The sequence below is a fragment of the Nesoenas mayeri genome (genome assembly GCF_963082525.1).
Source record: "Nesoenas mayeri genome assembly, chromosome: 1".
In the NCBI taxonomy this organism is placed as follows: domain Eukaryota; kingdom Metazoa; phylum Chordata; class Aves; order Columbiformes; family Columbidae; genus Nesoenas; species Nesoenas mayeri.
The window spans coordinates 107,651,282-107,665,819 of record NC_137541.1 but is presented as its reverse complement, the minus strand read 5'-3'; the positions used below and the strand labels follow the sequence as shown (position 1 = coordinate 107,665,819).

The following is a 14,538-nucleotide window of genomic DNA, read 5'->3' as shown; positions in this document are numbered from 1 at the left end:
ATGCTTTAGAAATCTAAATACAGTATATCCAGTCTCCTTATCCAAGTGCTTACTTATGAGTTCAAAAAGCTCCTAATATGTGTGTGAAGTCTTACTTCACTTTGAAAAAACATGTTCTCTTTCTCCATTAGATTATATTCTGTTCATGTGCCTATGTCTGTTTCTCACTATAGTTTCTTCCAGTTTGCTTGACAGAAAAGACATATTGGGTGTGTTCCAGGAGTTCATTTTGAAAACTAGCATCACATTTATGAGCTCAGCATAATACTGTGCACCTAACTGCAGAAAACTTCAACAGTATTTTTTCAGTGCAAACAACTAAATTGATAATACCATTAGAGAAATCCAGGCAAGGGGAACGGTTTGTTTGGAGTGGGGTTTTGGTTTTGGCAGCCAGACAGGACCAGCAAGGGGTAGCAGATGAAACAGGAACTAAACGCAAATTTTGCTGGAATGCCCCCTGCAGTACTGAAATGCATACGCTTTGTCATGTCAAATGAAATAAGCTTATTTCTTCATGTTATAGCAGGATAAGAGAGTGCATGCCTATTTTAAAAAAAAATCTAAAATGCCAGTTTAGTATCTAGAATTAGATAATTCTGCTTTTTAATACTGCATAATATTTAAAGTCTTAATAGAAACACATTCAGATGATCAGTCATTTATATTTCATGGGGGAAACATTGCTGTTAAATTAGAGCAGAAAAACCCATCATGTCGTCTTCTCCTTAACATCATAAGCTTGTAAAGCCTTGCAGAATTATTTCTTTAACACTTCTTCTTTTTTTTATTTCGTGAGAAAATACATCCTTTCAGTGTAATTAAGAGCACAAAAATTCTAAGCTTAGAACTTTAGTGGCCTTTATTTCCCAGGTAGCTTAAGACAAGGAAATGAGAATGAAAACTCTTTTTAATTTAGTTGACATCTGTTCCTAAATCTACTTTACTACAACTTGGATGATTGTTTCTACTTAAGGTAATTTTTTATTTCACATGCATTACTGAAGAGGACTATTCCAACGTCACCATAAAAAAATAGGTTGAAATAATAATAGGGAACAGAATCTGTAAAAGGTTTATCTAAAGCAGGAACCACTTTTTCGATTAAGTGAAAACCCCAGGAAAGTGAAACTGAAACTAAATTCTTAAGTATACATTAAAGTGTGGTTCAGTCTGTAGTGCCCCCTGGTGATAATATAAATAACTCGCAACTGATGTTTCTCTAGAAGATAAAAGCCAAGCAAAAAATAAGCCATTTTCCATAACTGGAAGGGTTAAAATATACATGTTTTAGTATTTTGAGAATTCGGTTTAGGCTTTATGTGCACAGTAATGCACAAGTTGCAGGATTTTATCATAGCAGCTTTTGTATGCATTAAATTCAGTGTTCACAGGGACTACTTGATATATTTTTTCTTTGTCTGACTGTTCAGTTGGAATGATCTCTATTCTTATTTGTAATTTGGTGCAATAATTGCTTCTAGAATTAGCTCTAGTTCTGCCTCAATTAGACTAGGTTCCATTTATTACTACTTCTTAATTTCTCCCATGTCTAGTTTAATTAGTTTCAGTAAAACTGTGTGGGGAAAATTCATGTTATTCATCCTCTTTTGTCTTTAAACATTTACATGCCAGTATTTTTGTTATTACTCTACTACCTTTCTGTAGAAGGTTTTGTGTCCATTTCCAAAGATGAACAATGTTTGGATAGTGTGGGTGGTGATAAATACGGGAAAAATAATTGAAGAAAACAACTTGTGGATGCAGCTGCACTATCTTTTTTGTGCATTTCACAGGGAGATAGCAGAGAATAAATATTTTCAAGTTTACATCTTGATGTACTTTTTTGCAGGTGTATGATGATGGAAAATATGTATATGTAGTAACAGAACTTATGAAAGGAGGAGAACTGCTGGATAAAATTCTTAGACAAAAATTTTTCTCTGAACGAGAAGCTAGTGCTGTTCTGTTCACAATAACAAAAACGGTTGAATATCTCCATGCACAAGGGGTAAGTTTTCATCTGGGACAAAATGCTTATAGATGTTAATATTCTTCTCTTTCAGAAGTATAAAGTCATATCTTGATACGTTCTTCCGTGCAGTAATTAAGTAATTTTTGAAAAACAATTACATTGCAGCAGGAATTTGTGTTGAAATCAAAATATTCCTCATCAGCTGTGTAGATGTCCAGATAAAGGAGATGATGCAGCCATCTCTCTTGTCCTGCATGCAGTCTGTCAGCAGTTCTGTGGAATATGCAGATAACGACTAACAGATAGGGTATGAGAAGAAGTAAGACTGGAAGAAGTGCTAGAACCAGTGCTATTGCTTACCCAAGGGACATAATGTAATTCCAACCCCATCCTGTGACAGACCCTAGAAATGTATTTTCCACCTATCACATATGTAAACTCTTACAGAATTTAGAGGAGGCGAGTGTGACAATTGCATGCCAAGAATGACAACTTGTGTTGCATTTTTAAGTACACAAGAAAAGGAGGATAGAGAAAAAGCAGAAAGTAAAGGTGCAAGGGGAAGATCAAGCTGCTAACAGCTAATGTTATCCAAGAAAAGCTGCTTCAGAATGGATAGTTCTTGAATTATTTTAAGAAACAAATAACAATTCAGCACTCTTGGACATTTATTAGGGAGCAATTATTTCAGAAAACTTAAGATCAAAGTTATCTGGTGTATCTTACTCTGTGGTTCATCGCTTTCTTCAATCACTTGCTCACACGTGGGTTTTTATTAGAGCATCTGTGCACAGGACTGGAGTCCTTGGCCAACAGCATCCGTGGGAATTATGAATAAACCTCAATACCTTCTGTATGGACATATAAATAATAGAATAACACAAATCATAACATGCTTCCTTCTTACCACAGGTGGCCAAAAAAGGCCCAGTGTCCTTGCATCAAGTAACGGATTTTATAGGGTTTTGCTTGTTTCGTTACTGTAGTTTTTTGTTAGTACTGGCATTTTAACTTGCATTAGATCACATGCTCTTTGGAACTTAAACTTTTAGAAATTTTCAGGTTGTCTTATGATAAGTACACTTCCACATGAAAGATGGCCATATATGTAAATAGTTAGCACTTCAGCGGTCTCATTTTTGTCTGGAAGAGCTCTTCCTATCTTCAATGGATTTTCCTTTTGTAGCTCCTTTGGACACCAGAGGAGCTCATTTGAATATGGTATTAGTTAAATATTTGGTTTGACAGATTATAAATCTGTGTGCAGTCTCCAGAACTCTTCCCAGAAGGATTTTCCTCAGGGACATTCATAGGATACTTATAAACTGAAAAATTAGCTAAGCAAGGAATGAAATCCTCTTCTTCAGGATAAGCAATACTTCCAACTCTCACACAAACCATTCTAAAAGTATTAGGGCAGCATACAACAGTTAAGGGTTACAACAATAGACATCATAAAAAGGATAAACAAGAAGTGTCATGCCATCTTGGAGCAGAATGCTTCTGCATGCTGGTAGATAATCGAAAGCATGTTGCTAAGAACTGAAATGTCCTGCATATTGTTTTGTTCTCTTCCATTGCTCTAAAATGTTATTTCTGGTCAAAATATCAATATAAACAACCTGACATCTTTTTAAAAATTACCTTTGGTAAACAGCTTAATACAGGAAAGTATTTTAGTTATTCTTTGACATAAACATTTTGATTGCTTCAGAAATAGCGTTTGGATTTGAACTAGACTGTTACACTTACTCTTCCTCCCACTTGAGAATTGCTTTCCCTTCTTCCAAAAAAAGTACAATTCAAGCAGACTGATTCTAGAAACAGTCTGCCAAATCCCCAACTCTGTGCTGCTTCTGTTACCCACCTCTTCCTTTCTACCCTTTTTAGGATCTTTTAAAAAGAAAAAAAACAAACACCAGGTAGAATAAAACTGTGGGGTTTTTTTCTTCTGCAGTTTATCTAAACACCAAAACATGAGGGCTATTAGGAGCTGGTTGTCTCCTACACTGACATGTCAAGGCAGGATGTTCTCCTTAATATCTGCTGTTCTGACTCAAATTCTTTAATACCGTTTTGTGTATTTAAGCTTACAAGGTGCTTATTTACATAATTTTAAGTATTTGTTTTATTAAATCTGAGAGTTGCAAAGTATTTACCTGCTAAAAAAGCCTCTACTAAACAGATTACTGCGTTAAATGGCTTTACAATCTGCAGACCCTCTGCAGTCTCTTACTTCTTGATCTTGTATTACTTTCCTGAAACAGTGCTAGCTTTCTGGAGGAGTGCGTAGAGCTTCTGATTCTGCACATCGCTTACTTGCAGGAGTTTCGGGTATCTTCTCATTCTAGTGTGATTGCCTTCTTGAAATGTTTCACCCCAATCTTTTCCAAGAGAAGATGAGTCTTCCATTCAAATTTAACCATGAAAAGTTGTGTTTAATATTAATCAAATACATACAACAACCAGGAAGATAAAGGAATTGATAGCAGGTCTATTTAAATATTTAAAAGAGGACATTTAGATCCACTCTACTGTCTTACAGCAGTATAAACCCTTTTCCTTACAGAGGGCAAAGCCTCTAGAGACTTTAGCCTAACTTGTGAAGAAAATATAACAGGTCATCTGGTTTCAAAGACTGTCCTTGTGCATTCCAGGTTTTATTAAGGCTTGTTTATAACATGGCTTAAAGTAAGATCAGATTCACTCTGCCAGAACTTTGACAGCTTCTACAGTTTTTGTTCGGCATTTTACACCTCAGGCCCCTCCAAAACAGCCACTTGGGAACCAGGAGAGACTTTTTTTGACATGACAGTCAATTGGAAATATACCTCTTTGATATTTTGTTATTCTTTGGCAGAGCTGTATTAAAATTCCTCCTTAATCAGGCCTTAAATGTTTGCAGTGAGATTAATTCAAGTTATTTGAATTAAGAGAATAAAGTATAGAGGGTTACTCCAGCCATAACTGGTCCGTGGTTATGTAGCACAGCAGCACATCAGTAGCTACAGTCATCTGTAACTCCAAAAGATATTACTCGCCAAAGGTTCTGACTTAAAGAACCTTGTAGGTATGCATGTTAAAATATAAAATACATATATTCACCCATTAGAACACAGCATTTGGAAATGTCTGTACAAAGTGTTTGGAGCAGGGCTTTATGGTTAAGTTTCCAAGTTAGAACTGTAGTACTCTAGACACCACTGGGCATCAGAATACTGCAGCTCATGGTAGAAGTTGGAAACCCAGAAACTGATTGCTGATGGGAGATTTGAAATTAAGGAGCAGAATTGGTAATTATAATGTAAAGCCTTTCCTATATTTACCTTATTTGTATTTACTGGTTTGTTTTGTATTTTTAGGTTGTTCATAGAGACCTGAAGCCTAGCAATATTCTTTATGTTGATGAATCTGGTAATCCAGAATCAATTAGAATTTGTGATTTTGGCTTTGCAAAACAACTACGAGCAGAAAATGGTCTTCTGATGACTCCATGTTACACAGCAAATTTTGTTGCACCAGAGGTAAATACCAGCATAGGTTATATCTCTTGATCTATTTTGATGGCATTTTTTTGCTAGTTAGAGGCTTGTTTCATTCTTGTGTAACAAGTGAAATCACTTTGGAAACACTACAAATGTGAAGTCTCACTATTTTCGTGGCATAATCAAAGCATTTCTAAGCTTTTTTTTTTTTTCAGAAAAATATATTTGTTTTCCTCAGGTTTTAAAGCGGCAAGGTTATGATGCTGCCTGTGACATATGGAGCCTTGGTGTTCTACTATATACTATGCTTACCGGGTAAGGGTAATTTTAGTTTGCTTTGCTGTAGAATAGTAAACCTATACAAATAAAAAGAAAAATAAATGTAGGCCCACTGTTGAAGGTGTTTCTATCAAGGCACCGATTAATCTCAACTTTAGCTTCAGTGGGGGTAGAATATGCTTTGCCTTCAGTAGAATGAAGTTTGCAAGGACCAATGTGAGAAATTCTTGGCTTCTCATGTCTCGTCTATTTTGGATGTTTAATTTCTATTTTATGGTGATTTAAGAGTTAGAATTGATTGTTTCATGTGAGAATTAACTGATTAAGTAGCATATATGTTGAAGGAAATACATGTTGCAAATATAATTGCAGTGCATTGGAGCATGATCGTGTGCAAAATTTAGCAACTGGATAGTTTGAAGTGATGCAGTTAGGATATGAGAGATGTGTTTATACAATTCATTTCTGTTTCATATATAAAAGTTGAATAATAAATTCAACTCTAGTTCCACAAGTTCAAAAGATAGTTACTGTTGCACTTGCCAAATAGATTATATTTTTATGATGGATTATTCAGATTGCCACTTTGGTTGAGAGTTAACATCATCAGAGATGTTTTGGCATTTTAAAATAAATAAATGACAAATGTATTTGGTTTTAAATGTACCTTTTCTGATTGTGGATATTCTGGTAGCAGCAAGAATGCTTATAGTGAAGCAAGAAAAATTGCTGCACCTTCCTCTAGTATCAAACCAACATTTATTCTTTTTTTAGGTTCATCATAAAGTCTTCACATTTGATTTTATAACATCTTGGTTTAGTACTTCTCTAAAATATGGAGGCTTAAGGGATACTTTCCATAATTCAGGAACCACCAGTAGTTAAGAAGCTGTAGGAAATAACCAGTTTTCAGACCCAATACAGAGGGAATACGTTCAGTAAGAACAGATCTGTAGTCAAGGCAGTGTATTTTCACATGTTAGGAATAATTTCCCTTTACAGCTGTTTGAGTATCTGTTGCCTGTAATTATGTTGAACCTGCTGAATATTATGGTTAGGTTTATAATAACTACTGAGGTCCAGGTTATGGAAGTTATTAACACTGAAATTGTTTGGTTAAATAGCTACACTCCTTTTGCAAATGGTCCTGATGATACCCCAGAGGAGATTTTGGCCCGAATAGGTAGTGGCAAGTTCTCTCTCAGCGGTGGTTATTGGAATACTGTTTCAGATACAGCTAAGGCAAGTACATTTGCTTTGTCCTTTGGGGGATGAGAAATTGCAATGTAACGTGTTGCTTATAATGTATATGTTATGTTATATATGATTGAGTAAGTTCCACCCATTATTTTTGTTATTTTTAACTACTGACATGATCCTTTATGTGCCTAGAAATTTATTTCCTGTTCATGATCCTTTCATGTTTCACCAGTTACTTGCATCTATGAAGAAAAACAAGTGTGCCTTATGCTACAGTCATTAACAAGTGTCCTTAGAAATATAATGTATTTTGTCAGTATTCATACACATGCACAATTATCCGTGATGAGAAGTGCTGTAATAAAACTTCATGTGGAAGTATGACATTTGAAAACCATACAGATAATTTAAATTATGATAGTAAAAATATTTCCATCATTACCATATGCTCCACTGATGCAGGGTAGCAAAATAAATGGGTTTTCACATTTTTCTGTTTGGGTCAGTTCCTCAGAGTTACCCACAACAGTTTATCTTGTGCTCTTTCATTAGGATTTGAACAGTTTAGTCTTTTAAGTACTTTAAGAAATTTTGGGCATTTAAGGATGTCGTATCTACTTAAAAAATATATATATATGAAGTATTATAGGAATTATACTTTCTTTTTACTGCATTTGTACCTGCCTTCTGTGTAGCTACAGTAAAGCACTAAAGTTTTCTGGAAAAATTGTTTATGTATATTGTACTCTTTCTTGCTAATTGAATTACTGACATGTTTTTTAATATACTGTTCTCATAACTCAACCATGTTACCACAAATTATGTTATTTATTTGGTTGACAAATCAGCCTGTTCGAATAACGTATTTACACTGAACTCCGGTAGCATCAGCTTTTTTCTTCCTCCAGTGCCATTCTATTCAGTCGTACTTGGGAGTCTAAAATGAGCCAAAAATCTTAGATTCCTTTTTAATACTATCTTTATGTTGAAATTCTCAATTTGAATTACTGAACAAAGAATGTTTTATATGAAAATGTCCAGTATTGCTAATGTCACTTAAATTATCTTAAATCCAGTTGTAGTCAACTAAATATGTTTCTTCACAGGTGATCGTTTAATGCAGAAATGTTATTTATAGTTTACTCTTACTGACTGACATCTAAAGTCATCTATAAAATATTGTGCTGCTGTATAAATTTGTTTTCAACATTTTGAGTGTTGTATGCAGTTCTCACCATAATTTGAAAAAAATAAAATAGGAGTTGAAAAGGTGGTAGAAAAGGATGTACCAAAATGAAGCTGAAAATCTTTTCAGGATGTCAGGAGCCACTTCCATGTAAAGAGAATAAACAGAATATAGTGTTTCATATCAGCAAAGTTGACTGACATGACAGACAAAAGATATCATTTCACTGATGATACAAAGAAGGAAAGACTAATTCCTGTTTTCTCATATGATGGTTTTATTAGGGAAGCCAGGAATCATTGTTATATTCTGCAGAAATTAAAAAACAAAGAAAATTAATTACCTGTTCATGTGGTTCACGACTTAATTGTGAAACAACAATGAAAGGTGTTTGAGAAGGGAGGGGGAAAAAATATAAGCAACAAAATAAGTCAGAGGTGATGAGGTAAAAATCACTAAGGATTCATTTATGGTCAGCAGGAATACTAAAATTCAACCTTCAAGTTGCACAGCTTTTGAAAGAATGTTAGACAATGGGGAAACATGCAAAGGGAAGGATCATCTCTGTTTTCTCAATTGTTTTTCAGTACTCATTTGCTACATATTGGCTATTTATCATTGTGTAAAAAAATATATATATATATATATTAAAAAGAAACAAACAAAAAACCCACCATGGTATAGTGGTGCCTCTACTTTAGCCCAATGTGCATATTGTTATGTTTGTGTATTTTGCCTAACTTAATTGGATACTTTCCTGTTGTGTTGCCAAACTTCAACTAAGTTACATAATTGAAAGATACAGCATTAGGACAGTTTTTCAGCTGTTTCAAACTGTTGTTAAGAACATCATTTTATACCACTAAAGTCTTCAGTTTTGAACTGTCATCTGTTGTAAAGTTGAAGTTTTACTGTTATTTGCATTGACTCTTTGTATGTTATCGACAGGACCTTGTTTCAAAAATGCTTCATGTTGACCCACATCAAAGATTGACTGCAGCCCAAGTTCTTAGTCACCCCTGGATCGTTCACTGTGACCAGTTGCCTCAATACCAGCTGAACAGGCAGGATGCTCCCCATTTAGTGAAAGTAAGTAGGTATTTAAGCTTGCTGTTTAGCCAAAATTGATGTAAACAAAAGGATTTTTAAAAAAAAAAAAAAAGTTACTGTGGCATGTGTTTCCTCTAAATACTATTTTAAAGTTCTTATGACTGAGAGTTGCACTAAGCCATAAACTGAACTTGTAGTATGTAAAAGGATTCCATAAGAATCCGGTCATGGGGAAATAAATCTAATACATTTGAAAAAGACTTTCATTTTCTTGGGTTTGAAATTTATTTGACTTCCTTATACAGGGAGGCTTAACTTCCTTAAAAAAAGGCATAGAATAAATCATTCTGGTAGTGAAAACGCCGTCAGGTGGCTATAAGGGAGCTGAAAAATAGAGGAGGTTAATTGTCAGTGACCGAACAAAAACAGTATAATTCATGATCACAGTATAAGCTAAAAAGAAGTCAAAAAGGCAGTCTTAATTACTATGGTACCATACTGTTCTGCATTCTGTCTGAAACACAATCTGGCTTTGACCCTGATAAACTTTTTTACTTTGAACAAGCAGAGAAAAATAAAAAATAATTGAATTCCCCTTCTCTGTATTCCACCCTGCCTTCAATCCTACATCCAAGATTCTCTGTTGTGCAACATAAAAGGGAACTGAGGAATATAATTAACACTCTCTCTGAGTCAGCTATTAGAAATTTCTAGCATCAAAAAACAAGTGAAAAGAGGAGGAAGTTCTGATCCCATAGCTCACACCTTTCTAACTTTTTTTTTTTAATAAATTTTGATGTGCTGTGAATAGTGTGGGTGATTTTTTAAATATTTTGTTGAAAACTGAAATGGTTGTATAAGTGGTAAGCAGAGACAGCCCACTGATGGGGTTTCATTCCCCAGCTAATCACAAGCATGAAGAGAGAACTTAATTTAACTATCTGGGTTGGGTTTGGTTTGGTTTTGTTTCCAGAAAGGTAAAATTGCTTTAGATTGATCTGAAAACTATTTATTTATCCTAAAAAATGCTCACTTCAAACATTGTTCGTATTTGAGTAATGCAGTGGTATGTTTTTGTAGATGAAAATAGACTGAAGTTAAAACTTGTTCAGAATCTCTGGCACTTAGCGCTGTGTGATCTCCCATGTGTGCATCAGTCACAAGGTCATCTTGTTTGTTTTCCCCTCTGTCCCGCAGGGTGCAATGGCAGCAACTTACTCTGCTTTGAATCGTAATCAGTCACCAGTTTTGGAGCCAGTCGGCCGTTCTACTCTTGCTCAGAGGAGAGGTATCAAAAAAATTACCTCAACAGCCCTGTGAAGTGACCTCAACCAGATATTTGGTACCATGGCATAAGATGATAGCACAAATCATGGCGACAGGTAGCACATATCTGACAGATACTTGCAAGCACACTCTGTCCCAGCTGGGTACCTATAATGCTGCTGCTCCTGCTGCTGCTTTCATCTATTCTCGCTTTAAACTGTTGATGGCAAGTTACTGATCTTAGTGGAGCTTCAAATGGAGTGACAAGTGGAAACACAATGAAAACGGTCATGTTGACAATTGAATAAACCAGAAGAATTACGAATGCCACCTCTGTCAAAAATACACTGAAAAAAAGCACTCTGCACCACATAGCATTATTTTTATAAGGAATATTTTTTGTCCCCTAAGATATTCTTTGTTACAGGTAGAAATGGACAGTTTATGTTAAGCACTTATCTTAAACAATCTGTTTATATTAGCACTATATACTTTGTGCCATCCAACATTTTGTATGTTTTTGTAAACAGTTCATAAGCAGTACATTTCCGTGCTGTTTTCTTTAATGTATACATGCCTTGTTTTACTTAGATATTATTAATCATTTTGACAATTAAGTCTGATTAAACAGTTCACCTGGATTAATCAGCGTTGTTGGACAGCTCTAAAAGAAGCCTGACTGTTAAACAGCTATTGAATGTAATACTATGAATACATATTTCTCCTTGCCTATGTCTTTTCTACATTTCCGTGGTTTTGACGCTGCATGTCATGTGATGAAAATCAGGATACTGTTTATGGTATTCAAAATTGAAACAGTGGATCTCTCACCATACTATATATATACAATAGGTAATATAACCCAGAGAAAAGATAACTTGCTCCATATCTCACTCTGTCTTTTTCCCCCTCTCCTCGCTTTTATTCTCTCCCATCTAATCTCTGGACTCAGGAATCGTTGCTAAATACTTTCTGATAGAGGACATTTCTATATTGTTTATTCTTATAATCCATTGTTAATATTTTATCTCTATCCTGTGACTTCTGTTTAAGCTGCAAAGGATTTGTTAAGTGAATGTTTGCATTATAAGAAGAAAGGCAGCATTGAAGACAAAGCAGAACATATTGTCCACTAATAAGCAGAAGCCTGCAAAAAGTAGGTTTAAACTGCATTCACTGCGGTTGTAAAACTGATGGATGTAATGTTCTGTCAGTTCTGATAATTTTACTTAACAGCCAAAGCAAAACAAGAAGAGAGTCATCCAGATTTGTCTGCAGTTAGAAAAGGGTCATTATAATTTACCATTAAAATACTATTGTCCCAGTCAGGTAGAACGAAGCTGTTCAGAGTGTGTGGTCTCACTTTTGCCCAGATGGAAGCAAGTTTGTAACAAGAGTGAAAAACTAATTGTAAAGACTAATATAAACTTTTAATACTCCTGGCCCCTTGGTGTCTTAAGTAATTAAAGGCACATATTGATGGCCAATCCTGAAAGATCAGTTTTGCTCACATGAGAACATGCACTGGATTGTGTTTGAATTCGGTGAGTGTCCCACTCCACCAGAATGGTATGCTGCATCAGCTCATTCCAGATACAGAAGTGGCTGTTGGGAATTCAAGTAAATATGGATCTACGTGAAAAGCTCTGTGTGAACAATACCATTTAAAAACTGAAAGGTGCAATTTTGTGTTTTGCATTAGAAGCTATTTTCTTGATTTAGTGGTATAAAATTTCTTTCATGGTGATTAATTTGCTAGTTTCCCTGAAATCATCAGAGGTTTGCTGAAAGGGAGAATCCATCTTTATGACACCACAAATTTGCTCTAAAGGAATGTGAGTGTGTTCCTTCTGCCACAGGTTCTTCCAAGTTCCTTGGGAAAGCTTTGTTTGACTTGCAAAGGATCCCACTTTTATTGCCCTCAAAAATCTGTTAAATATTTAATCCATCATATAATTGTTAAGTAATTTGTTTCATGAACAAGGATTCTTAAATTACTATGGATCTTAGAAATCTGAAAACACAGCTCTTCCAAGCAATTAGCATTTTCCCCTTATTTGATGGTCTAGCATTTAAGTTCCCTTTAGCTGTACAGATTATCTATCTGTCCTTCAAGAAACATCTTCAACTAGAGGCAGAAAAATGCCATTTTAATTCTTCTTTGACGGCGTCTGCAGTTCCAGAGGAATTTAGTAAAACTTTTACCTTTCAGAAAATGGATTTTCAGCCCTGTTTAGTGATGGCAAGTCAGGCTCATCAGAATCTAGAAACTGTACCTTCTGGAGTGGCTTTTAAGAGTGTTAATCTGAGGACTGTGGTATCTAGTCAACAAACAAAATTTAAAACAGATACTGTTGAAATAGAGGGATGACAGTACTTGCTAGTGTGTCAATAATAGCATTTCAGTTCAGGAAGGAATTTCTCATGTGGTCTCAGTGTGTATATATGTATAGGCACCTGGCAAATAACAGAGCAAAGGGAGGAATTGTGAAGGTCCTTCATAATAGGCAATATCTATGTTAAAATAATACAAAAGTACTTTCAGTAATTTTATATTAGCCAGATTTTGTGGCCCTCAAGCTCACTGGTCATTAGCCAAATAATGAAGCAAAGTGAACTCCTACATTTTATGTATCTACCGTCTCAAGTAAGCTGTTCGTTTAATCTAGACTTTACAGATGTTGCTACTGTGTCATGTATATAGCAGCATAGGATGAACATTTTAAATGTTAACAAAACAGGGCAGTTTAGCACATGCTATCTCAAAAGTCTCGATCCTCTATATTTTTAAGTTAATTTCTAAACCAAGATATAAAAGGGCCTGTTGATGCAGGAGGTGTATTTTACAGGCTAGACTTACATGGGTTTATGTACCTTAGCTCCTGTTTTGGATCCATGTTCACAACTCTCACATTTATTTTTGTTTTCGTAGCTGCAGTTGTTAAAAGCTATAAAGAAATCCACATAATGCTTCTTTGAATCCCAGCACCTTTCTGTTAGAATGTGAGTATATATGGCACACTGTGCAAATTCATTGCCGGACTGGTTCTTGGTCTGCAAAGCACAGCAGGCACCTCTGGGATACAGAGTTGCAGAGGATAAAAAAAAAAAGAACTGCAGATGCAAGTGAATTTTCCATATGTAGACCATGGCTTTTTGTTTCATTTTTTTTATTTTGTGTTGTTGTTGTTGTTGTTGTTGTTTTGTAGTGCGAGATTACCACTTACTGTGCTTGAGAGCATGAGAGAACAGAGGGAAGAGCATAGTTGCAATACTCTTTAAATGCCATCTATATCCAGTAAGGGCAAAGTTCTTTCTTCATAATTACTGTAATGTTGAATTAAACTATAAGGATTTTTTTCAAGATAATATTTAAAACGTTTTTCTAAAGAGACAAGGGCATAAGAAAATAGATTTACGTGTCTGGGATTTTTTTGTGTGTGTTTTGCTTTTGTAAATGTGGTGTACCAACTAAAGCTGTGCTTTTCTATTATTGGAAGGAAAGGATTCAAAGTCCGCTGGTCCTTAGTAAGCAGCAGTGGTTAATAAATGAATTTTCACTTATGAAAATGATGTAAATGATTAGCTTTATCTTGATACTCTTGACCTAATCAAAGGGAAGGTGTACTTATGAGGGATGTAATTATTTTGCAACCTAGTTGGGGGGAGGGGGAAGTCTACTTAAAACATTTTTAAAAAATGACAAAATGACAGATATTTTTCTACAGTTCTATACAATCATACTTTATACTAGTTTTCTCAGCATGGCATGTAAGTGATTCCAAGGTACTGTTCCAGGAGATCAGTGGTTTGTACCTTGTTCTAGACCATTACAATAGCATCTGTTAGATGCTTGGCACTGCTGTCATAGAACTGAAATGCTAGTAAAAAAAAATGTACTGAATACTTTAAATGATTGTTTTATTCAGAGTCTGATCTAGGAAATGTTCCAATCATGCTATTAATGTGTAATTAGAACTGTTCCAGATGTAACTATGAGCAGTTCTGGAAAGATACCATTGCTTGTACTCCTGTCTAATGGCAGGTTTTGTAGTCTTCAAAAGAAATAGAAATTTCTACTATGAATAAACTTTCAA

General features: G+C 35.0%; 1 protein-coding gene across 4 annotated transcripts in view; it reads left to right on the top strand.

The window, feature by feature from the left end:
* The window catches only part of RPS6KA3 (ribosomal protein S6 kinase A3), a 76,919-nt gene extending 62,454 nt beyond the window's left edge, over window positions 1-14,465 (top strand). For 2 of the 4 annotated variants that reach the window (XM_080340717.1, XM_080340716.1), the window contains exons 17-22: window positions 1,853-2,011; window positions 5,338-5,499; window positions 5,699-5,775; window positions 6,864-6,981; window positions 9,074-9,214; window positions 10,373-14,465. In XM_080340717.1, the coding sequence (XP_080196843.1) occupies window positions 1,853-2,011; window positions 5,338-5,499; window positions 5,699-5,775; window positions 6,864-6,981; window positions 9,074-9,214; window positions 10,373-10,495 (780 nt within the window). In that variant the 3' untranslated portion in view covers window positions 10,496-14,465. Of the gene's footprint in view, window positions 1-1,852; window positions 2,012-5,337; window positions 5,500-5,675; window positions 5,776-6,863; window positions 6,982-9,073; window positions 9,215-10,372 lie in introns of those variants that run through there. The other 2 variants (XR_013921911.1, XR_013921912.1) reach the window with 2 other exon arrangements.
* The last annotated feature ends 73 nt before the right edge of the window (window positions 14,466-14,538 follow it).